Source organism: Maylandia zebra, linkage group LG22, assembly GCF_041146795.1.
Source record: "Maylandia zebra isolate NMK-2024a linkage group LG22, Mzebra_GT3a, whole genome shotgun sequence".
In the NCBI taxonomy this organism is placed as follows: domain Eukaryota; kingdom Metazoa; phylum Chordata; class Actinopteri; order Cichliformes; family Cichlidae; genus Maylandia; species Maylandia zebra.
In genome coordinates, this window is record NC_135187.1 from 22,623,331 (window position 1) to 22,649,708 (window position 26,378).

Sequence of the window (26,378 nt, forward strand, 5' to 3'; positions counted from 1 at the left end):
TGATCACAGAGCCTGTTATAGTACCATATGTCACGGTCCGCGGAAGTAGACTGTGTTGGAGTGAGATGGAGGGCCCAAATGCACACCCAAAAGGAGACAGAACTGACTTTAAACAAAAGGCGAGCCGTTTATTAGGCTGAAAAAACATGAATACAAAAACAAAGCAAGGTGAACAGGGGGTGAGAACTAAAACTAAAACCTAAACTGGGAAAACATAAACTGTGATGACTATGACAAAAGTGAACATGATTCTGAAGAGGTACATGCGAGGAACTATGAAGAGAAAACACGAAAAATGAACATGACCTGAACAGACTCATGAAAGACTTTAAACCTGAAGTTACTTAGAGGGAGGAAAACAGACGACCTGAATGAAAACACAGAGACTAAATACACGAAACTTTCTCGTATCCTTTAAATATGAGTTCATTTATTATTTTTTTAAATTATCTTTTTGAGCTTAATGTTCTAGCTCATTTTAAATAAATAAATAAAGACTTAAAATTGCTTGACCACCTCAATGGTTGTGTTGTGAGGCAAGATGTGGTTTGGCTGCTGAATGAACTTTTGCTGAAAAAGACATCCGTTTTAAAGATTACTCATCACATATGAATGAATAATATTAATAAGTTCAAACAGGCAAATCTGCTCATGTCCCGAAACGGACACACAGATACACACACAGATACACGTCCCAGTGTGCTCATATGATCAGAATTAACTCCAGGAGGCGGTCTTCTGTTAGGGTTAGGGTTGGCTATACAGTCCTCTCAGCACTCGCCTGTAGCTTCTCCCGGACAGTGCTGTCTTTCGGGGATTTGCTTCACAGTTTCGTCATTTGCTCAAATAGCTGTGTGTGAACTTTCACTTAGAAAGCCAAAGGACTACTTTTGGATTTTATTTTTTACGTCATCATCGGTCACATTTCGTTACTGACTGTCAACTCTGAGAAAGGTAAAAACTTTATTTATTGGCTACTGCGTGTCAGTCTGTGTTTCTGTGCGATGACGAGACTAAGAATGGTTTCACTGTCCCAACCTGTGTTGTTATTTTGCGGTCAAAGTATTTTTGAGTCTCCGGCTCCCTTTAAATTCATCCAAGTCATGCGTCTTGAGGCTCGTGCGCAATTGACCTCACTCATTACGCCAGCTCGTGCGCGGCCCCAGCTACTGTAGCTTGAAAGCTTGAACTGGAAAAAGTGGGCTGCCGGGAAATGGGCTGGCACACGTGTGTATGGGGGTGGTCGTGGAGCCTGAGCCGAAAACAGGACTGTCAGAGTCCAACTTTAGCAACCTAAAGCGTCTGATTATGCTCATCGACACATTACATTACTATAGAAAATCTATCTATCTATCTATCTATCTATCTATCTATCTATCTATCTATCTATCTATCTATCTATCTATCTATCTATCTATCTATCTATCTATCTATCTATCTATCTATCTATCTATCTATCTATCTACTGCATGTGACAGTTATTCCTTTTATGCCCCTTGTTTCCTTGGTTCAGAACACACTAAACAAAAGAAACATGAAATATTCAGAATGTGAGCTTTTACAGTGCGAGTTTGGGGTTAAAGGACAGTCCCAGGTGACATTACGGCAGCTGCTTAATAATTTAACCCAAGTGACTCAACACAGTGAATCTATGTCAAGTCATGGTTAGTTTGCCTTAATCTTCAACGGCAAAGTTGAACATTCTTACATTTTATTCATGAGGATAGTTTTCAAAAGCCTGAGCTCCATCATCTTCTTTTATGTAACATTCCTCTACCATCTAATGCTGCGCAGCCTTCTCCTCCAAACTCCCCTCCCCTCTTTATTGTACATCCAAATATTGTGAATATTTAAACAATGAAAACTGAGACTGCAGTATTAGTGGACCTTGGTGTCTGTGTGCACTCATGTTTTTGTTGTTAAAGTTGTATCCTAACATCCAGGGGACTTCCTCTATGTCCGATGAGTCACTGATTTCTTGCTATTTGGGGGTTACCCCCCCCCCACACACACACACACACATAGGCCTCTCAGTCACTCATAAACAATCAAGGGTAGAGAGCTGGAGAGAATACCAACTGGAAATCACCTACAGTTGTTTAGATATTTAAATAAAACACATTAGGGTTGCTGTTGGAGAGAAATTAAGCCCAAGCTGAAACCTTTAATTTCTTTCTCTTCCAGCTGTTTGTGGTGCTCGTCTTCTGGAGTCATGTTTTCCAAGGCCACTGCCAACTTCGTCCGTGAGATTGACCCCGAAGGACTTCTCATCCACGTCTCTCGAGTAAATGACTCTCACAAACTGGTTCCCATGGCCCTCGTGATCAAACGCAAGCGCTGGTTTTGGCAGAGACCCAGGTACCAACCAACAGATTTCACTCTCGGCGACTTGTTGCTGGGTGACAAGGAGCTCATCCCGGGTAGGTGTGCAGATTCAAACTTAAGTTGTTACAGGAAAAATGTCGTGCATGTGAGTTCCCAGACACATTTCAACAAAGCTGATATCGGGGTAACACCTTGTGTTTTTGCAGGAGTGTCAGAGTCAGAATTCTTGACCTACAAGGGGACATATGGAGCTAAACTTGCTAGTGATCTGGGCCCCGAAGCCGGCTCTGCAAGTATCAGACTGGAGGGGCGTGGCACTACCAAGCTCCAGTCATGTTTTGGCCAGCTGAAGAAAGAGGAGGTGAATGTGAAGAAGCTATTACTTGACTCGGACAACAGGTATGATGTAATATTTTAAAAGCTTTTTATTTTATTTTTAAAAACTGCTTTCACATATACAGGTTGTAATCAAAGATTAAGGAGATGAGGTCATCAATGGTGATGTAATGAACTCCTTATAAATGTGGACTTCAGGCATCACATGCTAAACACCTCAGACCACAGCGGCGTGGTGTCATTTTCCATTTGTCAATCAGTCTGTCTCAAACCATTAACACCAGCTTCTCTTCATATCAGGTCGGTGGACATGCAGCACGTGCTGGTGAGGCAGATAGAGAAGCGGGCTGAGGTGGTGGGGCTAGTGAAGGAGAGGATCTTCACCACCAGCCCCTGTTCCATCACCCAGACAAAAGTGGAAGAGTGCACCTTTCAAGGGGTGCTCGGGCTGGTTGGCATGCTGGGGAGTTCGGTTAAGGTAGGCCTCTTAAAAGCTTTTTTAGTCATGATGCCATGAAAGTTTTCAATAATTCTATCAGGTAAATTATTATCAGCATATGTCTTATTTTGTAGTTTGATCGCCATAAATTTGTGAAATTCTGTTTATGCACCCCCCAAAATATAAGAAAAAAAGAAATCAGTCAGCCTTCCTCTAATCAATCCTATATGTGTGTGTACAGGGAGTGCAGAATTATTAGGCAAATGAGTATTTTGTCCACATCATCCTCTTCATGCATGTTGTCTTACTCCAAGCTGTATAGGCTCGAAAGCCTACTACCAATTAAGCATATTAGGTGATGTGCATCTCTGTAATGAGAAGGGGTGTGGTCTAATGACATCAACACCCTATATCAGGTGTGCATAATTATTAGGCAACTCCCTTTCCTTTGGCAAAACGGGTCAAAAGAAGGACTTGACAGGCTCAGAAAAGTCAAAAATAGTGAGATATCTTGCAGAGGGATGCAGCAGTCTCAAAATTGCAAAGCTTCTGAAGCGTGATAATCGAACAATCAAGCGTTTCATTCAAAATAGTCAACAGGGTCGCAAGAAGCGTGTGGAAAATCCAAGGCGCAAAATAACTGCCCATGAACTGAGAAAAGTCAAGCTGCCAAGATGCCACTTGCCACCAGTTTGGCCATATTTCAGAGCTGCAACATCACTGGAGTGCCCAAAAGCACAAGGTGTGCAATACTCAGAGACATGGCCAAGGTAAGAAAGGCTGACAGACGACCACCACTGAACAAGACACACAAGCTGAAACGTCAAGACTGGGCCAAGAAATATCTCAAGACTGATTTTTCTAAGGTTTTATGGACTGATGAAATGAGAGTGAGTCTTGATGGGCCAGATGGATGGGCCCGTGGCTGGATTGGTAAAGGGCAGAGAGCTCCAGTCCGACTCAGACGCCAGCAAGGTGGAGGTGGAGTACTGGTTTGGGCTGGTATCATCAAAGATGAGCTTGTGGGGCCTTCTCGGGTTGAGGATGGAGTCAAGCTCAATTCCCAGTCCTACTGCCAGTTTCTGGAAGACACCTTCTTCAAGCAGTGGTACAGGAAGAAGTCTGCATCCTTCAAGAAAAACATTATTTTCATGCAGGACAATGCTCCATCACACGCGTCCAAGTACTCCACAGCGTGGCTGGCAAGAAAGGGTATAAAAGAAGAAAAACTAATGACATGGCCACCTTGTTCACCTGATCTGAACCCCATTGAGAACCTGTGGTCCATCATCAAATGTGAGATTTACAAGGAGGGAAAACAGTACACCTCTCTGAACAGTGTCTGGGAGGCTGTGGTTGCTGCTGCACGCAATGTTGATGGTGAACAGATCAAAACACTGACAGAATCCATGGATGGCAGGCTTTTGAGTGTCCTTGCAAAGGAAGGTGGCTATATTGGTCGCTGATTTGTTTTTGTTTTGTTTTTGAATGTCAGAAATGTATATTGCCCTCTGAGTGGTAAATGCTGTGCAAACATTAATGTCATAACTCGACAAATATCTCGTAATCTGTGTTCAGGAGAAGCAACTGGAGTTTAGTCAGTATCACTGCCTTGCATTGCTTCACTTCTTCCTCTTATTGTAAAATAATAATTGCTTTTGGAAATTTATGTCTAAAATATTAAATATTTAAAGGAATTATATAACCTCTTACAGATAGTAGACCATTGTTTTTCTTGTTCTCCTTCTTGTCTGTAAAAAACTGCATATTTTGCATGATTTAATAGCTTGTATATCACAAGTTATCAAGTTGTCTCCACAACACCGTGAGACACGTTACCAGTTGCTCATGTTTCTGTGAAGGAATTCTGGCCTACAACATTGCTTCATTTCATTTTGCACAGCTCTTTTGAAGTCCCACCACAGCATTTCAATCCGGTTAAGGTCCGGACTTTGACTGGGCCATTGCAACACCGTGATTCTTTAAAAAAAAAAAGAAAAAAAAAAGAAAAAGAAATGTATATTTGTGAATGTGGAGATGTTATATTGGTTTCACTGGTAAAAATAAATAATTGAAATGGGTATATATTTGAGCCCTGCAACAGACTGGCGACCTGTCCAGGGTGTACCCCGCCTTTCGCCCTATGACAGCTGGGATAGGCTCCAGCGCCCCCCGCGACCCTGAAAAGGATAAGCGGAAGCGAATGGATGGATGGATGGGTATATATTTGTTTTTTGTTAAGTTGCCTAATAATTATGCACAGTAATAGTCACCTGCACACACAGATATCCCCCTAAAATAGCTAAAACTAAAAACAAACTAAAAACTACTTCCAAAAACATTCAGCTTTGATATTAATGAGTTTTTTGGGTTCATTGAGAACATGGTTGTTGTTCAATAATAACATTATTCCTCAAAAATACAACTTGCCTAATAATTCTGCACTCCCTGTATATGTGTGCTCCCAGGTGTGTGTGAAGGACAGCAACAGCATTGAGATAGACAGCGATGTTTCTGTGGAGATCCCCTCTGGTACAGTCATCGCGTACAGCATCCTGGAACTGGAGGTTAAAAAAGACGGACAATACTGTGAGTGTGTGTGAGTGAGAGTTTCTTCCACATTGTCAGTGGGGTCACTGATTTTCCTCGCCAGGTTGACCTGTGTTTTAGCTCAGTGAGATGAGATGCCGTTCTCAGACTGGGAGGCCCGGGTTCAAATCCCGCTTATGGTAACATTTCTTTAAGTTAACAGTTAAACTTTTTTAACTCTTTTCAACACAAATTTCAGCCTTTTCACCCCTTTTCAGCAAATTTTTCAGTTTTTTCTACTGTTTTCAGAAAAAAACTTTTTTCAGCAGAAATTCTGCTCATTAACCTCTTTTCAGCCCAAATTCTGCTTATTCACCTCTTCTGCAAAGTTTTCAGCCTTTTCACCTCTTATCAGCACAATTCTCAGCAGCTCCTGCTCATTTCAGCAGATTTGTCAGGCTCTCCACCTCTTCTTTGTGAGAATAAGTTTGGCTCCGTGAGATGAGTAGCCGCCTTGAGACCAGGAGGGCCAGCAAAAATTTCTCCGTCTTTACCCCTTTCAGTTGAATTTTTGGCTTTTCACCACTTTTCAGCAAAAATTTTCTGCTTCTTCACCTGTTTTCAGCAGAATTTTCAGTTTCTTCACCGCCATATAACTTTTTGCAAGTTTTCAACTTTTTCAGCTTTTTCAGCAGACAACTTCAGCGTTAAGGCATCCACACAGCATTTTCGCAGGAAATGTAAATTTTTCTAGTTTTATCTCAGTTTACCATCTCCTGTCCAGCCATTTTGCTGCTGCTATGTGTGTGTGTATGTGTGTATCAGATAGGACACACTATATTACACCCATACATGGAAGCCGCACTATAAAGAGCAGTTATTCTTCTTGACTTAGATGCTTTGAAAGGGAAAATAAAATTTTGGGAATAGAAGTGTTAGTGATAGATAGCCAAACATGGTTAGAGGATAGAATAGCAACAGTAAGTTCTTCTGTTTACACACTCAATAATCAGATAACATTTGTGTGTGATATGTGTTTGCCCATGTGTTTATGATGTTTTCTGTATTTTTCAGACATATGTCTACAACCTGGTGCAATTGGAGGCTTTGAGTCAGACTCCATCTCGAGGTCCTGGCCTTCTGATGATTGCTTCGACACAGTGGATGGAAAGTGCAACGAGCAGAAGGTTCCACAGAAAGCCCCCCTTATTGCACTTCATAATGGTTTGTCCCTTCATTCATACATTCACACAATTACTTGTTGATGGAAAAAAATATAACAAATGAAACACAGTAGACTTATGGCAAACCGAGGAAGGTTCCTTTTTGTCCCAAATACAACTGTTATTTTATCCGTCTCACTGAAACGTTGCCTATGCCGTTGCATTTTGTGGTTTATTCTCAAACATTATAGCTGAGCTGACTTTCCTCAGTAGTAAACACTGCCACTAAAACTAGCTGTAATACCTAAAAAAATGATTATGACAATATGAAAGAACAGCAGTCACATGGTTATAATAATCGATAATAAACAAACAGTATCTTCTGGTTTGTTGCAGAATCGCAGGAAAAAGTCCTTTCTCCTCTGGCAAAGCTCCCCCAGCCGACCCAATGGGCTTTATTCAAGAAGCTCCAAGAAACTCTGAATGACAGTGCTGCTCTGTCATATCTGCAGCTTGTGGTGAGTGAAACTGGTAATGCCCTGTAGACCAAAACAAATTTCCCACGTGTGGGACTAATAAAGGTTATCTTATCTTATCTTATCTTATCTTATCTTATCTTATCTTCGTGGTGACCACTAGCCAGTCGGCTAAAATAGTCTGTCTTGCGGTTGTGTGAATAAATGTGTAACCACAGCATCCCAAAATGTTTATTTTTCCTTCTAATCTGAAGCCCTTTTTCTATGTCAGCTTGAAGATTTGTGTAGCAATGAAATACACAATGGGACCCCAAAAGAAGAGCAGCCCAGTGCAGAGAGTCCCACTGAAAGCACCCTAAATGCAGCGCACCTGTTGGTCAGTGCCATGGAAGGTAAGAGGAAGTTACAGACAAAAAAAAGCTCAGCATACAAAGCAGTGCTGCAGATTTTTTTTTTTTTTTTAGTGGGTTTAACCTCATCATGTGTTCTGTTTAATGTTTTTATAGAGTTGCCCAAAGAAACTCTGGAACTTCTGAGCAAGAGCGCTCCTGACTTTCTGCAGGCTTTCAACATGCTGGTTAGCTAACTTGTTTCAGTTTAGTACACATTGTTGGTAATGATTGGTACCATGATTAGTACATTGGTGGTTGAGTTATTTCAATAATTCAATATTTACGTAGAACACACTCACACACAAAAGAAAACTATGTATTAAAAATACATTTTATATCTCTAAACATGACAAGCACCTGCTTAGCTTAGTATAAACGGGGAACTAGCTAGCCTATCTCTGTTCCAGAGGTGTCAAAATACACACCTATCTGACCTTCTAAAGTTCAATTAATAACAATATTTCTACTTTATGTATTTTTTACCCCCCAAAATTCCTTGTGACTTTCTGGTGGCTGCTTTAACCAGGCTAGCTATGCTAAGCTAACTACAACCAATTATGAGGTTTTAGCTCTATATCTAATGTTATGACATAAATTTATAGTATTTATTAAACCATTTCATCTTTCTTTATTTTAGTTCTTTGAGGAAAGTAGAATTCGAATCTGTAAACCAACATTTTGCAACAAAAAACTTGTCCACTGATCCACCTACCTATCTCCCCAGGTGTGCAAGCTAAAGAGCAGCGATGTTCTCAACATTCAGTCTCTTCCTGCCCTGCTGCAGGATAACCAGGCCTTTCAGCTGGCAGAGCAGTTACTTTCCTCTGCCAGTGTGATGCTAAGAAGAGACGCTGACCTCCTGTGGATGGAAACCAGAGATAATGCAGGAGTCCTACCAGTGGTCCTCTTCCTCAGCATCCATGGATTGTGTTTGCTCTGCAATGCACTTTAATAGTTGTAGTGCCTGAGTGTGCACTCCCTCTCCTTTTTTATTGATTGTATTTGCACCATTTCTTTTTTTATTTTAAAATCTTATTACATGTAAGCTTGCTATCGTTTGTTACAAGACTTTTTCATATTATTATCATTATTACTTTTAAAACATTGCTTTAGATTTATTACAGAGCAGGGGAAATTTTTTTTTTCATAAATATGTTTTTATTATTTAAAACAAACATTGTCCATCCATCCATCCATCTTCATCCACTTATCCGAGGTCGGGTCGCGGGGGTAGCAGCCTAAGCAAAGAGGTCCAGACCTCCCTCTCCCCAGCCACCTCCTCCAGCTTGTCTGGGGGAATACCAAGGCGTTCCCAGGCCAGCCGAGAGATATAATCTCTCCAGCGTGTCCTGGGTCTGCCCCGGGGCCTCCTCCCGGTGGGACATGCCTGGAACACCTCGCCCAGGAGGCGCCCAGGGGGCATCCTTGCCAGATGCCCGAACCACCTCAGCTGGCTCCTTTCGATGTGGAGCAGCAGCTGCTCTACTCTAAGCCCCTCCCGGATGGCCGAACTTCTCACCCTATCTCTAAGGGAGAGGCCAGCCACCCTTCGGAGGAAGCTCATTTCCGCCGCTTGTATCCGCGATCTCGTTCTTTCGGTCACTACCCACAGCTCGTGGCCATAGGTGAGGGTAGGGACGTAGATCGACCGGTAAATTGAGAGCTTCGCTTTTACACTCAGCTCCCTCTTCACCACGACTGACCGGTGCAGCGTCCGCATTACTGCAGCCGCAGCCCCAATCCGTCTGTCGATCTCCAGCTCCCTTCTCCCATCACTCGCGAACAAGACCCCGAGATACTTGAACTCCTCCACTTGGGGCAGGAACTCATCCCCGACCCGGAGTGGGCACTCCACCCTTTTCCGGCAACAAACATTGTATAACATGTATTTTGAAAAAAAGAAATATATATTGATAGATAGTGATTAATTGAAGGAGGATTTGATATATTGTGGGGAAGCCCTGATATGATATATTGTTTCATTTTCTTACTTTTCACAGAGTTTGATTAGACACCTTAGCAGGGGTCTCGAACTCCAGTCCTTGAGGGCTGGTGTCCTGAAACTTTTACATGTGTCCCTGCTGCAACACACCCGAATAAAATTAGTAGGTCATTAGCAAGAGTATAGAACTTGATTGCATGCTGAAGTGGCAACCCATAACCCTACTCAAGTATAAGTGTTTGGAAAAATGTACTTCTAAAAGTACTTTTATTGCACCAGGTTCATTCACTCATGAGCTACTGTAACATGAATCACATGGCTGAATTGTTTCTATAGAGTCTTGCTAATGATGTATTCATGTGTGTTGCAACAGGGACACATGGAAACATTTCAGGACAGCGGCCCTGGAGGACTTGAGTTCGAGACAACTGCCTTACAGTAATCTGTCCTACAAGTTCAATCCAGACGTTCTTATCTGCTAGTTTTTGGTACACAATTTTTTTTAATTTTTTAGTAAATCTCATCGTTTAGAAAATTTACTAACCAGGGATCACTTGAAAGGCGATTAAGCTAAAGGTAGTTCAAATTTCTCAGCTCAAGAAATGTTTACATGTTGATGATTTTATACAGAAGCGTTGAGCTGCCACCCAGGGAAAAGAAAAATAGAGCTATATCACATTATAACGTGAAACGTTTATTGATCTAACAATATACTTTATATGTTTGTACAATATATCTTTCACATTTGAACAACATAATATCATGTTATTACAATAAACATAATTATCACGTTATAACAAAAAACCGTTTACGTTCGTACAATATAAATATTATATTGTACAAACGTGATAATTATGTATATTGTAATAACGTGATATTATGTTATTCAAACGTAAAAAAGGATATTGTACTAACATTAAAATATATGTAACAAACAACAAAAGTATATTTTTAGATTTTTCATGTCATAACGTAATATAGCTCTGTTTTTCTTTTGCCTGGCTGGCAGCTCTACACTTCTGCAATTTTAAGCTTTTCAATTAACATAAAAAAATTGAAGTTTGTTCCATGCCTATGGTATGTAAAACAACTAGCCTTTCCATATCTATGTGGTGAAAAACATGCTACATGCCAATTCATGCAAGGATTTTTAATTTTAAATGGTACGGCATTGTATTGCTGCTCATCTTAATAATCAAAATAGCATTAAACTTTTTTTTTACTTAAAGAAAGCTTTATTTTTAATATTCTCTTGAAGACCAGACTTTGTTAAAACAAGCTACACTATAAAATACAGTATTGACATTTTTAAAAAGTAGAGCTTTTATTAAGAAGATCGTGTGTTTTCATATATGAACTATATGTTTTTATGACATTCCTTTTCTCATGACCTTACTGGTACTTACTTTCTAATTTATTGTTAAGAAAGACTATATTACTGGGCTTTCAAAGAAAGTGTTTTGCATGTAGTTGTCTGTATCAAAGTATATCATTTTGATAACACGGAAAGCAAAAATAAAACTTTTATATTTTCTGTGAATTGTGTCCTCCATAGAAAAATAAATGTGATGCAAGCTACATTTTATTGTACACGTTTAGAGAAAGTAGTGCATTGGAGGATTTCTGTATTGAAAACTATAAATGATCATCTTTTACATTTACATTTTTGGAAATTAAGAACGAGTGTGGTGTAGTCGCTGTGTATCAGTGAGGTATCGATACAGATTATTTACACCATTTCTAATTATCTTAAATTAGTGTTTACTTATTTTTTTTACATTACAGTAAGCACCGTAACTTTCTTATAGTTCCACCATAGCTTTTAAGGTTACTATTTACTGACAGCTACAAACTGTAGGTAAGAAAGTGTTTGACATCTTCAGTGTGCTTTTTTTCATAGGTTCAAAAAGTTTCTCCAACTCTGAGATTCCAAACCACAAAGGCGTGATGAAAGGTGTATCTTGGATTTTAGTCAGAGTTTGTGCAAATATTTAATAATGATTAAATATTCTAAGGTCTTACAAACATTAAATCACTTTTAACTTTAACATTATTACACATCATGCTGTAGCTGTAATTTACATTTTAGAAGTGATTATTTTAGCTGAGTCATGTTTAATAAGATCTTATAAGTTAGTAGCTGAGTGAGTTATTAGTAGTTGTGACATTATTTAACAACATTTACCAAGGACTTTACCATACTTTACCAAGTACAAATACTAATACTACTACAATTTTCAGGTATCTGTAGTTTCTTCTCCTTACATTTTGGTCAAATAAAATAAAATAAAAATACAGATTTGTTTTTCCTTTGGTAAAGGTTAAATTACAAAAAATGAAATAAAATGTGTTTTTAATTTAATATGATTATTTAATTTCTTGTTATTAATATTATTATTTTATATTATTATATAACTTTTGTTAAAATTAAAAAATATCTGATAGAGAAATTATCTGGTAAAGAAATTAAAAAAAAAAAAAGAATCCCACCCGAAAAAAAAGACCACGTGGGACGAGTGGTGACGTAAATCTCGTGCGACCGCAGTTCAGACACGGCCAGAAAATATTGCCGAGTGGAAGTGGTGTTTTTGCGCTCTAAAAGACGCCTTTAGCACCTTTTGGAAATGCCTGTGTGCAACTTCTTTCTTCAGGGCCGCTGTCGTTACGGCGAAAAATGTTGGAATGAGCACCCAAGAGGAGGAAGCAGAGGAGGAGGAGGAGGAGGTGGTGGAGGATATAACAACAACTACAGCAACCGCTCCTCTGGTCAGCAACAGCCCAGAAGTGGAGGTGGAGGTAACGTCTTTGATAAGTTAACATTCATCTAAACGTACTTTCAGTTTCTTTAGCATTCTTCGTGTGATGTTTTCGCTCTCTTAGCTAGCTTTTGTTAGCCTTCCTTTACTGTTCCACTGAATTGTAGGCAAATTAAGTTTGCTTCGTGGGTAGGGTATTTGAACAGTGGGCTGAGATTGTGCTTATCTAGGTAACTTAACCATGGAGTTAACCCTGGATTTTCAACTGTGGTTCACTTCTTACTGGGGTGTGTCCCCGTCATGCTAGCTTATTTAGAAATGGAAGGGTAGCCTGAGTATGTTGAATTCACTTCATAGCACGGGGCCCAGTCAAAAATATCAACTCTGTTAAGTTTTAAGTATGTCAACAACTTGGCATATGGGTTTTTTATTTTTTTATTTTTCCCAAACTTGAATGGGCATCACAGAAGAGGTTTTCCTGTTATTCTGAAGCCACATGAATGCACATTTAGTATAGGAGGGATGGGTAATGTTACTGTGTCGTAGTTTCTTTTCCAATGCAGTTATACTAGAAACAAATACATATTTTACAAAGGTCAGGTGTGTGCTAAACAACAGCAATTTAATTTCATGTTACCACTTCATGAGACCTCATGGTGGTTATCAAATAAATGAATGTAAAGCAGACAACCAGCTTTCAGTAAAGCAGAAAGTTGAGGATAAAGCTATCCAGAGAGCTAATAAAGTGATTTAAACAAGGATTAAAATTGGTTAATAATGATGATGCACTATGGAGTGTATTTTACACAATTTGTAATGCTTTGTGACACTGGTTTGTATTTTGATTCCAGGGTTTGGAAACAGAGTCTGGGTGAATCCTTCCCAGCAAAAAGGAAACTACATCCAGCCTTCATCCTTCTCTTCTCACGGAAGTGACGACTGGGGTCATGGAGGAGGTGGGGGAGGGGGAGGAGGAGGTGGTGGTGGTGGAGGGCGAAGAGAAAATGTGAAGAGCTCCGACTTTAGTTTCTCAAGTCAAAACAGATTTTCAGCTCTTAATACTCCCAGCACCTTTGACAGGGGAAGCAGGGGGGGAGGAAGGCCAGCGGGAGGAACAGTTGGTGATGAAGACGACGACAAAAAACTGTGAGTCTTTATGAGAAAACATAATGTTCTTTTTTTTTTTTTTTTTTTTAAACAAATTTTTTTTATCAGTCGTAAGGAAATCATTGTCATATTTGTTATCCAGGGAAGTTATTCAGATGGACATGGATGTTTGGGAGAAGTCTGGCCAGTGGGGATTCTCGTGTTATTATAGCTTCAAGACACTTGTATCTGGTGTGTATGAGATTTTTCATTTTAAATGTATATTTTTAAAAACTGAAACACTGGACCTGAACATGTTTCCTATGTTTTGACTACAGGTTTCACTGACCTCTCCCCTGAAGAGCTCCGGCTGGAATACTACTCCACAAGACCTTCAGGAGATCTGCAGGGCTACGTAAGTGTAGTGTTCCTTAGTAATGTCATGTCTGTTTGGCTTTGGGTCAGTATTCATCTTGTATAGGATAAAGGTCTAATCATCTCTTAGTTTACTCAGATTGCACAGAGTGTATATTTGTTAATAATTTGAATCATTTTGGATAAGGATAAGTGTAAGATAATGGGGAATTTCAGTTTTTACTTTATAATTTCTTTAGCGTAAGATTTACAGTTAAATTGTATTTTCTTGCCTTATTTAATTTTTACGTACTGTTCCTTTAACACACGGTAACTGTGCACGGGGGGAACGTTCGCGACGGGCAGTGTGGAGCTACGGGGGCTTTAACTAGCTGTGGAGAAAAACAGTTTCTTACTGTGTTTGCAGTGTACAGGAACATTCAAACGGATCACTGTATTTCAAAACTGTGGAAATAAATGTTTGCCTGTTTGTTTTTCGACTACAAGCGGACTTAGTGCAGTTGAACATAATCCACAAAGACACGCGTACGGCCCGACTACCAGCTAGTGCTTCCGCGGTATCACATCTTCGTCGTGGATAGAAGCATGGCCCCAAGTCTTTTTGTTACATGGGCTTGATTATTATAATCAAGCTCTAATTTAATATCGGAAGGCAAAAGGTTAAATGTGTTTAAGTATTTCTAAGAGTATAAGAAATTCCTCTTGTCTGTGCTTAGATGAATGGCATCAATCAGCTGCTCAGTCAGTGGAAAAACAGAGTCCAGGAATTGAAGATTATGAATCCAGCCACTCGTGCGGCACTGGTAAGACACACAGATCCTCACAAACATCGCTTCCCAACTTTAGATCATTTGTTACAATTCCAGAGTCCATAACTGGTCCCTAATGAGACGTGAAAACCAAACAGCACTGAGAAGATGTGTTTAGATTTTTGCCATTAGGTGTGCATGTCAGCAGTGTGCAGCAATGGAAATGTCAGAATACATTTTCGTTTAATAAAGTTTCCTTCTACTCTTTGAACGTATCGAACACCTGGTTTAGATTTAATGCTGACGTTCTGATTTGACACTAGCATTGCTCCTGTCTGTTTTGGGGCTTTTAATTCAGTGGGTTTTTTTTTTTTTCTTTTTTTACTTCATTTGTTTTCATTGCAGCTTGCAGAATTAAATGGTGCCGCACCTCAGGGATCTTCAGGTGGGTTTGGTTCGACAACAGCAACTGGATTTGGATCCTCAATCTCCAGCTTTGGAAGCAAAGGTAAAGATTAACGATTTCTTCATTGAATCATAAACTGTCTTTCTTTTTTGAAGGTACTTCCCATTTCTAATGAGTTATGATGCTTGAGCAGATTTTACAGAGACTGCATGTAGTTTAGTATTTTAGCACTAAATTAATCAAAGTATAGGTTTTCAGAATTTCATAATAAAAGGTATTTTATAAAATTATCCATCACTCCATGATAACTCTAAGTCCTTCTGTTCCTGCAGATTTTGGTGCACCAGCCCAGGCCAGCGGTTTCAGCTTTTCTGCTTCAAATAGTGGATTTGGCTCTGCAGCCACACAGTCATCTTCAACAGGTTTTGGTGACATCTTAGCAGCTCCCACACAGCCTCCCTCTGGGTTCGGCACTGCGTCCTCCTCTACACCTTCAGCTTCAAGTTTCTCCTTCGCCTCTACCACCACGGACAAACCAGCACCTGCGTCAGGATTTGGATCTGCCTCTGGATTTAGTTTCCCCACTGGAGCAAGCAGCAGTTTCAGGGTTGGAGCCCCTGCGACAACAGGAAGCAGCAGTCTTTTTGGGCAGACAAGTGGAGGATTTGGGGCAGCAGCCACTCAGCCCACTTCAGGAACTGGGTCTGCCGAAGGGGCGTCAGATAGTCTGTTTTCCCCTGAGAGTAAACTGACCGAAGAGGAACTGAGTCAGTTCAAGGCTAAGAAATTCACTCTGGGACAGATTCCACTGAAGCCCCCCCCTTCTAACCTGCTAGTGGTGTGATACTGTGGAGAATATGGGTAGATTATTAAACTAAAAACTATAATTTTGTGTAAACTTTAAGCTTTAAACCTTTTCCGTGCAAGTAATTTTGAAGATGTGGCTGACATCCACACACTTCTCCTCAGTGTAGGTGGAGAAAACTCAGTTTGGAAGTGTGCTGTGTACTTTCGAGCTATCTTTTGTCATAAAAAGTTCTATTTTTGAACGATTTTAGGTTGCATGGGTTTTAATTTGTTGATTTTTTTTTTCCCTTTTAAGTACCTAAGGGTACAGCAAGAAAAGTTGATGGGGAAAAAATCTTTTAAAGGTTTATTTTAATTTTTAATGATCAAACATGCAAAATTCAGCAAATCAGCTTCTTGAACTTTATGTGGAGTAAATTTGAGATTATCTGTGTGTTGGGCTAAAGGTAAATAAATGTATTTCATTTAAGGTTTCATGGGATAGGAATTCTTGCTGTAATTACATGTGTCAGTCAGAAGGTGGTGTCACAATACAAGCTGTCCATGAGGGGTTTTTTTTCTTTATTATTATTGTTATTTTTTCTGCATTTAAGTGTACTTGTGTTTTAACCTAGAAGTACTTTTTAACTTCAGGCTACTTTTCCCTTGCAATGTAATGTGATAAAACAACAAAATCAAGGCCTGGAAACCAAAAACAAACATTTATTCACACCAGATTTCTGCTAACAGAGAGCAAAGTGAGGCAGCTTCCAAATGACAGAGAAGAAATAAGCTGTTCAGAATGTATTTATTAGGTGCTGAGCAAATGGTGGGACAGCAAGAGTGATCCATGTGACAGCAATAAACCATTCTGCTGAGGGGGCTCTACCTCTGCTGACTCGAGCATATTTTCAGCTGACGGGGAGTGCGTAGCTTCAGTCGGAGGTGAAGCTGGGTTTCGTGTTTGCCTGCGTTTGTGTGTCCGTGTTTTACAGCCAGGTCAAAAAGGCCTTGTAGATATAATTAATACAAATTTTGTGTTCTTATAAATACTGAACATTAACTGTGAGCAACAGTGTGCAACACAGTCATTTTCTCTCCTGCTCCTCTGTCCCTCAGCAGTAAACTCCCACCCACCCCCTGCTAGAAGATGATAAATAATTCAGCTGATTAATGAACGACTGAAAAAGACACGCTCTCATGAAAAGGCACTTGCTCCCTCGTGCCGCTGAAATGTGTTTGTATTGCTGTCCTGTGACTTTTAAAGCAATCTAACTGATAAATAAGGGCGCTTGTGAGTGTTTGTTACCCCACCCCACACCAAATAAGCAGGTTTGCTACGGCATCAAATCGATAGCATTGCTTGTGTTTACGTAGGGTATGCATGAGTGAGGGGATGAGTCTGTGGATACCTGAATACACACACAGAAACGCACGGGGTTTCATTGGTATCATTTACTCACTCTCAGATACATCACCTCAGTGATGATGTGGGATTGCTCGTCTGACCAGTTGTGCGTAATCTTAACACACATGCGTACCCTCCTTTCCTCCCATGGATCATTAAATAGTCCCCAAGAGGGACCCTACATTTAAAATGATGGAAATACAGCGTCAAGACTTGAGTCCATATGCTCCTTCAGTCCTCCCTTCCCAACCCTCCTGTGAAATCACTGCTTAAACAACACAGCGTGCACTGTAATCCAATTGACTGTGCCCTGACTTCAGCAACACGAACCAGATGTACACAGTATATGGTGCTTTAATATATTTAACACACCTATCGATAAGAGGGAAACAGGAGCTGTCTGTCTGGTTGATGCCCTCCTTTAGACTGCATGCCCCGGCTGTGTAGCAGCCCTTTGAATTATGACTTCTGCCTGCTGCTAACTTTTCCAGATCAGCAATTTTTGTCTTTATTATAGGGTGACTAAATGCACGCTGTTTCCATTGCCACTGTGGTGTCTGCATTAGCTGATGTCAGCACTGGAAAGAAAGAAACGCTTCGGTTGCCCCTCTGCACATTTCAGAGGAACTGAGTTGAATCCAAAACTACTATAAATAGGGTATGATTCCAGGTGACCCCTCCAACACACACACACACACCACCCCTTTTATAGTTGTAGCAGAGAACAAGGCTTAGTAATTGGAGCTATGAATCCAGAGGTAGAATTGATTGTGTTGTGCCACAGCAGTTTGCCTATGGGAAACAGGGCATTGATCCAAGGCCTCTGATTTATGCCTATCTGACTGGCCTTTTGCAAGAGGCCTTGGTGGCACATATTTCACCTGCAAATATATTTTTATAGGTCCATGTCTGGCCTTGTGTTTCCATGCTGAGGATGTTTATGGTTTCATAGTAGGATTAGTGTCTTCCGCTTAACACACTGAGAGTAAGAAACGTTGGCTTAGAGAATATACTGCACATGCTGCATTTAAGGCTGGTCTTGTTTTAAATATTGAACTGGAGATCCAAAAAGGCTGGATAGAAAATAAATTCAAAGCATCAATCTTAACTGTGCAGACACTGCTGCATACTCACTAAGTGGAAACGGAAGCATAGCCATTTCAATTTCATTAGATCTCATATAAATTCAAAATACTTTCCAGTAAAGATCATGTCTGCTTTTTTTTTTTTTTGAAATTTCATTTCACATTAATCTAGTGTACTGGTGCTGTACAGACTGGGTAACTCAGACAGTAACAATGTGATGTGTTATGAGTCATCTCTAGCAAACATCCAGTATACTTGTTGAGTTTTATACATTACAGAAATGGAAAAATTTAAATGCTGTGTCCAAGCCAAGAGTCTCAACTTGCATAGGCCTACTGTACGTACTCCAGCCTGCGATTGCTTGCAGCTGTTTGAGTTAGATCAGAGAATAATTTCAGTCTTGCAAAAGGCAGCGACCGCCTAAGAGTTCAACAATTCTTGAAGTTCACCATGAGTGGCTGCAAAAGAAAAGTAACTGTTTTCTTCACACTTGTTGGATTAAATAACTTTAGGAGCTAGGACACATGTAAATATATATAACTCATTACAACGCTTTAGAGTAAACGAGTTTGACATTTTGCCACATACACCCTTTAGTTGTTTTGCTGAAATTAACATTAGAAGATTTCTTTTACTCTCTTTTTTGTCCATTAAGTATGAGACGGCTTACAGGGAGGAGGTCAGCGCCCTGACCCACTGGTGTCAAGACAACCATCTCACCCTCAACGTCGCAAAGACAAAGGAGTTGATAGTGGACTTCCGGAGGTGCAGAGAAGTACACACCCCCATCACCATCAACGGCGCTGCTGTGGAGAGAGTGAGCAGCTTCCGGTTCCTTGGTGTACATCTGGCTGAGGATCTTACGTGGTCAGTACACACAAACAAAACAGTGAAGAAGGCCCAGCAGCGCCTCTTCTTTCTCAGGAGACTGAAAAGATTCGGCATGAGCCCCCGCATCCTCAGGACCTTCTATCACTGTGCCATTGAGAGCATCCTCACTGGATGCATCACCACCTGGTATGGCAACAGCACCGCCTACAACTGCAAAGCTCTCCAGCGAGTAGTGCGGTGCTCTGAACGGATAATTGGAGGTGAGCTTCCCTCCCTCCAAGACATCTACAGGAAGCGCTGCCTGAGGAAAGCGGGGAGGATCATCAAGGACTCCAGTCACCCCAGCCATAAACTGTTCAGACTGCTTCCATCAGGAAGGAGGTTCTGCAGCATCCGGTCCCGTACCAGCAGACTGAGAGACAGCTTTTTCCATCAGGCCATCAGACTGCTGAACACGTCATAGACACCTCAGCTTCACTACTGGAACTTCAACATTATGCACTCCACACTGTATATAAATGCCACTTGTTTTGCACATATTCAACTCTGTATATTTTATATATTTTATTATTATTATTATTATTATTATTATTTTTTTCACTATTTAATTTGTAAAAATGTGTATACACACACACACACACACACACACACACACGTAGGAAAATATTTAGTATACACATCCAGAAATGCATACACTATTATATATTGTACATATATTTATTAGTTTCAGGTTGGCCATTCTTGTATTTTGCTCGTTTGTGTTGTTGTGTTTGCACATCTCTGTTGCTTGTGGGGCTCACACACAAGAATTTCACTCGCATGTGCTGTGCCAGTGTGCCTGCACATGTGATGTGACAATAAAAGTGATTTGATTTGATTTGTGCAGCCAGGAGACCATTAGCTTAACAAAACAGCAAGAGTGGCAAAGTTATTGCCGCTCTCTGCAAAAATGACAACACATCTAAAAATCGCCAATTAACACATTATAATGTGTGTTAACTATTTCACAGCCATGGACTGTGACTTGTTGGAGTGAGTCTCATCCCCATTGTGAATTTGCTACATGAAAACCCTAAATTTATGGATTTAACACACCAGCTATGATTAATATTTCACTTTGGGGGAATAAAAAAAGTACTATGACAAGAACATCAACATAACCTTTTTAGCTAACCCCCCCCCCAAAACCCTGTTTGCTTATTTACACATACAGCTGTTACTTTATGTGATTAACGTTATAAATTGGCTATTCAATTCTTCTATTCTTCCTGTTTTCTTTGCTATCTAGCTTGGTAAGCTAGTTTATATGCTAACTGCATATCAACTACTGCTAGCTGTTTATAGTGCCTAATTAAGGTTTTTAAAAAGGCAGTTCCTGTAACATATTTTTTAAATGCAGCTACATTATTATCATTAGCATTATTATTTAATAAAAGGTTGCTGTGTTTACTTTTTTATTTAACTAAAATTATAATTTTGTAAAATTTATTTCACAACTGGGTCATGCCAGAAATAGTTTTTTTGAAAACCACTGGGCTAAAAGCTGGTGCAAAGCAGTTAATAAAACGTAAAATGTAACTTTCTCCAGCCTGAAAACAGTTTCCTCCTGAGGCCGAAACGAAGAATGGCAAAGGTGAATCACAATGATAAATGTGAGGACAGGTGGACGCTTTTGCACAGGTAAACATTTACAGTTCCCTCCACGCTTTCTCCACACATGTCCACGCGTAGTCGCTGTTTGCCTGTCTTCTCCAAGCGGCTGGGCCTGCTTGTAATCCATCTCTCCTCTCCCTCCTTCCCACCCTCCTATCCCTTTCGCCACAGCAGCGCGTTTCTCGCCGCGCCTTGCATGCCGTGTGACCAGCATCACAGAGCCGACAAGCCGTCCTGCGAACCGCCGTCCTCACACCAGCACAGCGAAAATAAAACCCAAACGATGACATACTTACAAAAACGACAGAAGCAAACATTAATTTGACAACTTCCGACTCCCCGCACCTTGCCTTCGCCGCTCCTTGCTGTAAGTGGTAAGTGCACTGATTCCTTCTTAATTGCGCGGCTCGCGGTGCTCAGTGTCCGTGCAGGACAATGATCGCACCAATGGACTGATGATCGGAATAATACAACTGATATCTGAGCAGATGAGAGGAGCATGGCGCAGATATCTTAAACTGTGTTTAATCTTGCAGTGTACAGGCTATAGGCATTTTGGAGGTAGTGGACTGGATTAGATTATTTGCATCACATCAGCTGGAAATACTTGGTTTCCTCTGTTATGCTCTCATCTTTGTTAGTAAGCAATTGCCACGATACAGCTTACAGGTTCATGTCTTTTCTTACTTTAATCTCGTTAAGTGTTTAAAGAGATTAATACGGTCATAAGAGACAGTATATATGATGCACAGTGATGCTGTGGTGGATATAGCATTGTGGCCTAAATACTCATAGACACAATTTTCTTGCTTTCACTTTTACTAATAAAGTATTCTGATTCTGATGATTCTTAGTCTACACTGATGTTTGCTTAAGAGATGTGGAACCAGTTGTCTCTGCTGATTTAGACATGTAGGGAGAAAGTTCAGGCATGTCATAGGTCAGCTGTGCCCTTCTGGTGATCTGTGGATGGCTGCATGAGGTCAAAGGCATAAAGGTGCCTCGCTATAATTCAGTTTATGCACTGCTGCCCCTTTCTTATGGTGTTTGTTTATGCTGCACGTGACAGTGAATGGAGAGGAAGGAGGGAGTGTGAGTGAAACTGAGCATATTTTAAGATGCCTGCCCCTTGCCTGTGCCAAGTGCACGCTGAGGTGTGAGGTTGTATCAGATGGCTGCATGAACGTGTATGCACACAAATGAAGGGAGATGCAAACACCAGAATGGAAGCGCAGACTGTGCTCCCCACCTGTGGAAGGAAACTGAAACATGTGACTCAGGATCTTCTTTTGAATAAAAAGAGACAGCGCATATTAATGAACATATATCAATGTAAATATGCCAGAGTTAGCCAACAGGCTAAATTTACATCTGTAGCACCTGGCAGGTCAGACAAAAACAATAAATACGGAATTTAGCAAACCCTCAGACAGTGTACAACAATCTAGTCCAGACAACAAATACATGAAATTACAGCACAAAATGTTATATTACAATGAAACCCAAAATATGTAACATTAAAAATAACACATATTAATATAAAACTAGTGATTGCAAATCTGATTCCTGTTTAGCCATCGTTTGAGATTAGTTTTAAATGTGTTGAAGGAAGTCCATTCTCTTAATACAGCTGGAATACCATTCCACATCTCAGTATCTTTGCCAGAGGTAGTGAGATACCAAAGGTACTGTACAATCCCTTCTAGTAGAGGATCTGATTACTCTTCCACTGATATTGGATTTAAACATGATGAACTCACTCAGTGAGGGTGGAGCAAGTCCATGTAGGATCTTATAAAAAGAACAAGCAAAAGTAAATATTTAAACATTTTTAAAACTGAAGATATTATATTTCTGAAGCATGAGACAGTGATGGAAAGAAAAAGGTTTTGTCTCTAACACTTCTAAGGCCTTTTAAAATAAAGAGTCTTTGGTTTCAAAGTAGCTGTACTTTGACTTTCTCTCAATCGTGTGAAGGGAATAGTATGAAGGCAGTTTGATATTTGTGACACTTGTAATTGTTAGTATTAAGCATGAGTAAGCGAGAGCGAGTAAGTGCATTAACTGGCACTAAAGGACTGTATCTTCTCGGCCTGTTTCAAGGAGAAAGAGAATAATTATCCTCATGCTTAACTCTTAAAATGCTACCGTGACTCAGACTCGATCCTTTGAATAATCCAATGAAACGCAACTGAGTAAATAAAATCTTAAAAAGACTGAAACTTGTGCTGTGGAAAGCTGTGGCCCTGTACTTCCATTTAATTTGAACTCACACATTCACAGAAGCCAGTTTTCATAAATTTGCTATTCTGTACCGATTTAAGAGAGACCAAGGATCACTCATCCCATTTTATATCCTCAAAAGCTGCCATTTAGCTCACATGTCTGCTTATGAAGTATTCATGTGCTCGTGTCACAGTTTTACTCCAGATTTGGTTGGGTGTGGCTTTCCAAGCAGCTTTTGAGCTGCAAGTCTGGGATGGAACAAAAGCCTCTTATTGTAAAATATTTACTTGGATGAAATATATAGCTGTGCTCAGAAGTTTACATACAGTGATTTCCATGAACTCATCTCACTCGCAAATAAAGGAGGATCCAAACGCAGGCAGTTGTAAAGGTGTGAGGGTGGTTTATTAAACACAAAATAAAAATGGGCAAACGGCAAAAGGAACAGAAGGCTATCTAAACTGAGAACAACTAAACTAGTGAACACAAACCAGGACATGAACATGAAGGAGGATGAGCAGCGGAGGATGAGCAGCGGAGAATGACGACGGACAGCAGGGAAAACACACGAGTGAGACATGGTGGATACACAGACAGACCAGCAACTACAATGACAGGAGACGCGACTTAAATACTCACAGAGAAACACAGGGAGATTACACACAGGTGGTGGACACAGCTGGGAGTAATTAACGAGACGAGACAAAACTGAACACACTCACATGAGACGCCGACCTTCACAATAAAACAGGAAACAAGAAAACACTACACAAGGACGCAGACACGACACTGAGAGATAGACAGAAAATGACACATGGAACTTGAACTATACTATACAGACACAACCGAAGGACAATTCCTAAAACATGAATAAACAGACACATAGAATTCCAATAATAATAATAATAATGATCAACAAAGCACAAGAGTAACAAAACGATCATTCAAAAATAAATCAAAACATAATAAACTCAAAATGCTGGGTCGAACCGACCCAGAACCGTGACATGGACCTGGATTTCAAGCATAGTCTGTAGGATTGAGGTTAAGACTTTAGGAAGACCATTCCAGAAGTTTAATCCAGTCACAAACCAGTTTTGATGTGTGTTTCGGTTCATTGTCCTGCTGGAACGCACAGTTTTTTCCAAGTTTCGTCTAGTCGTTGATTACTATTCATTATTCCATCCACTTTGTGCAGTGTATGAATATCAACAAAACAGCCCCAGAGCATGATGCTACCGCTACCATGCTTGACAGTTAGTACAGCCTCATCTTTATTCCTCCTAACATATCTCTTGTCATTGTGGCCAGAAACATCAATCTTTCTCTTTTCTGACCATAAAATGATGAGTACCCTCTCAGTCAGCGTTGTTAACCTTGCTTCGCTGTGGACAGTGATGCTGGCGTTCCAACAGTTTTCGGTTCATGGCAGGCTCTAGTCTTGGTGGTTTCTGGGTTGTTCCTTAACATCCCAACAAATTTCCTCTCATCTGAGGGTGACAGTTTGAGTCTTTTGCCAGACCTGGGCAAAGTGGAGACGCGTCCGAATAACTTTGACACACCATTATTCAAACTGATGACCTTGGACTAGTTCTTGTAGAACATCCAGCACAATTTAATGAAAGATTTTGAGTAAGTTTATGTATATGTTTGAGCCTGTATGCAAACTTCTGTTTGAATACGTCCGTTTGTATACTGTATGGATTTGAGAAAATCCAAAATAAGCCACTAAGTCAGTAAACATGTCTGCTGTACAATAATTTCACTGTGGACAAAGAAAAGTTGAAAGAAATGAATAAAAGTCTCAAATTACCATCATATTATGTAAAGTTGTGACCACAATTGTATGATTGTGCATAGTCTTGAGTCTTAGTGGTGGGGAGAGTAGCATCACATATTATCAGATGAGCTGCTCCAAAGGCCAGCCTGACTTTTGTGCACTATATCATCTTCCATCAAAGAGCCTCAGCTCACACACACACACACACACACACACACACACACACACACACACACACACACACACACACACACACACACACACACACACACACACACACACACAATACTAAAAACCAATAGCTGGAAAGGGCAAAGGCAAAGTGCAGTGCAACACACACACACTCATAAATGCACTGACACATCTGATCACACTTCAGATCTGTAGCTGCCCGCTGCTGGTTCTGGTGCTCTTTGAAATGAAAATCAAATGAAAACAACCAAGAGGCAGAGCTAGACACTTATCATAGCAATGAACAGGCTCCGGTGTGCGTGTCTGGGTGCTTATTTATATGTGTGTTATTGTTGCACCGTATGTCGCTGCGTGCACTCGTGGACAGCCATCTGTGGGGCACAATTCACTAGCCAACTGGTATGTGTCATCAATGGCGGTGGTTGTGATTGGCTGACGATTATTGTTTGGCTTGACTCGCGCCTCACCTCCCACTCCAAACTGGACTTACCACTGAGACACTAAGGTGTTATATAAGATTATTTTGCATACTTGGACTGAACCTTGCCCAGAAGAGGTCAGCCCATATGGATGTGATGGGGGTTTTTGACCTATATTTTTGAAGTTTACATTTTTCATGACACAGTGAGGGAATTGTCCAGGTTGAAAGACCAGTGTTCTGGCCTGTGTGCAGTGATGTTATGGGCAGTTGTGTGTCAGTTAGAGGAGCGAAGATGGCAGTGTCGGTAACAGTACTGTTGCAAATGAGTATTTAATCCAACACTAACTTTTACTATCCATTAGTGTCTGTGTATTCATTTTTTGGCCCAATTATCCATCCATCCAGCTACCTGCTATCTGCTATTTATCAAGCACTGGGTTGTGCAGCTGCAGCCCAGATCTCTGTCTCCTCAGCCACACTCCTTCAGGTTAGCCAATGGAGTATTCCTAGGCCAGTTGAGAGATACAGTATAATCTCTCCAGCAATCTCTCCACATAATCTCCTGAGTCTAACCCAGGGCCTTCTTTTGGTGGTATATACTTAAAACACCGCACTCTAGAAGTGCTTAGGAGCATCCTAGTCAGGTGCCCAAACCACCTCAACTAGCTTCTTCCAGTGTGTAGAAGAATTGGCTCTACTGTGAGCAGCAATATCCCACTTGCACTATTAACACTGTGTGGGCAGAGCATTGCTTCCGCCTCCCGAGTTGTGTGATGATTTGACAGAATCGCTTCAAGGCCAACTGACAGTCTGGCTCTATGGCCAAACTTCTCCCATACCTGACTTTTTGCTTTAGCTACTACCAGAGCTGCACTTTGATTGGCCTGCTGGTATCTGGCAGCTGTCTTTGGAGTCCTGTAGGGTAACCAACCTTGATAGGACCCTTTATTCCGTTTAATGGCTCTCATCACCTCTGATGGCCAGCTCTGTGTAGCTTCCTGAGCCATTGAACGTGGTCCAT

The 26,378-nt window shown here is 40.6% G+C and overlaps 3 protein-coding genes across 5 annotated transcripts in view; all 3 read left to right on the plus strand.

The window, feature by feature from the left end:
- The first annotated feature begins 764 nt into the window (after positions 1–764).
- LOC101463613 (gasdermin-E) lies at positions 765–9,358 on the plus strand. Its single transcript, XM_004547830.4, has 10 exons — positions 765–954; positions 2,185–2,420; positions 2,532–2,724; positions 2,962–3,139; positions 5,569–5,689; positions 6,704–6,853; positions 7,189–7,310; positions 7,540–7,660; positions 7,775–7,845; positions 8,385–9,358. The coding sequence occupies exons 2-10, from the start codon at positions 2,213–2,215 to the stop codon at positions 8,610–8,612; spliced, it is 1,392 nt and encodes a 463-aa protein (XP_004547887.3). The 5' UTR covers positions 765–954; positions 2,185–2,212; the 3' UTR covers positions 8,613–9,358.
- A 2,767-nt stretch (positions 9,359–12,125) lies between these two features.
- nup42 (nucleoporin 42) lies at positions 12,126–16,652 on the plus strand. Of its 2 annotated transcripts, none has more exons than XM_004547829.3 (7): positions 12,126–12,398; positions 13,210–13,504; positions 13,608–13,696; positions 13,783–13,859; positions 14,536–14,622; positions 14,974–15,076; positions 15,307–16,652. In XM_004547829.3, the coding sequence occupies exons 1-7, from the start codon at positions 12,227–12,229 to the stop codon at positions 15,816–15,818; spliced, it is 1,335 nt and encodes a 444-aa protein (XP_004547886.2). In that variant the 5' UTR covers positions 12,126–12,226; the 3' UTR covers positions 15,819–16,652. The 2 variants fall into 2 exon arrangements, with proteins under 2 accessions (XP_004547886.2, XP_076735400.1); XM_076879285.1 differs by having other exon boundaries at positions 12,126–12,392.
- A 4,252-nt stretch (positions 16,653–20,904) lies between these two features.
- Positions 20,905–26,378, plus strand: part of rims3 (regulating synaptic membrane exocytosis 3) — a 51,478-nt gene continuing 46,004 nt past the window's right edge. Inside the window, exon 1 of one of the 2 annotated variants that reach the window (XM_004547828.4) lies at positions 20,905–21,112. The gene's annotated coding sequence lies outside the window, so the exon portion shown is untranslated. The remainder of the gene's footprint in view (positions 21,113–26,378) is intronic. The other variant, XM_076879170.1, reaches the window with a different exon arrangement.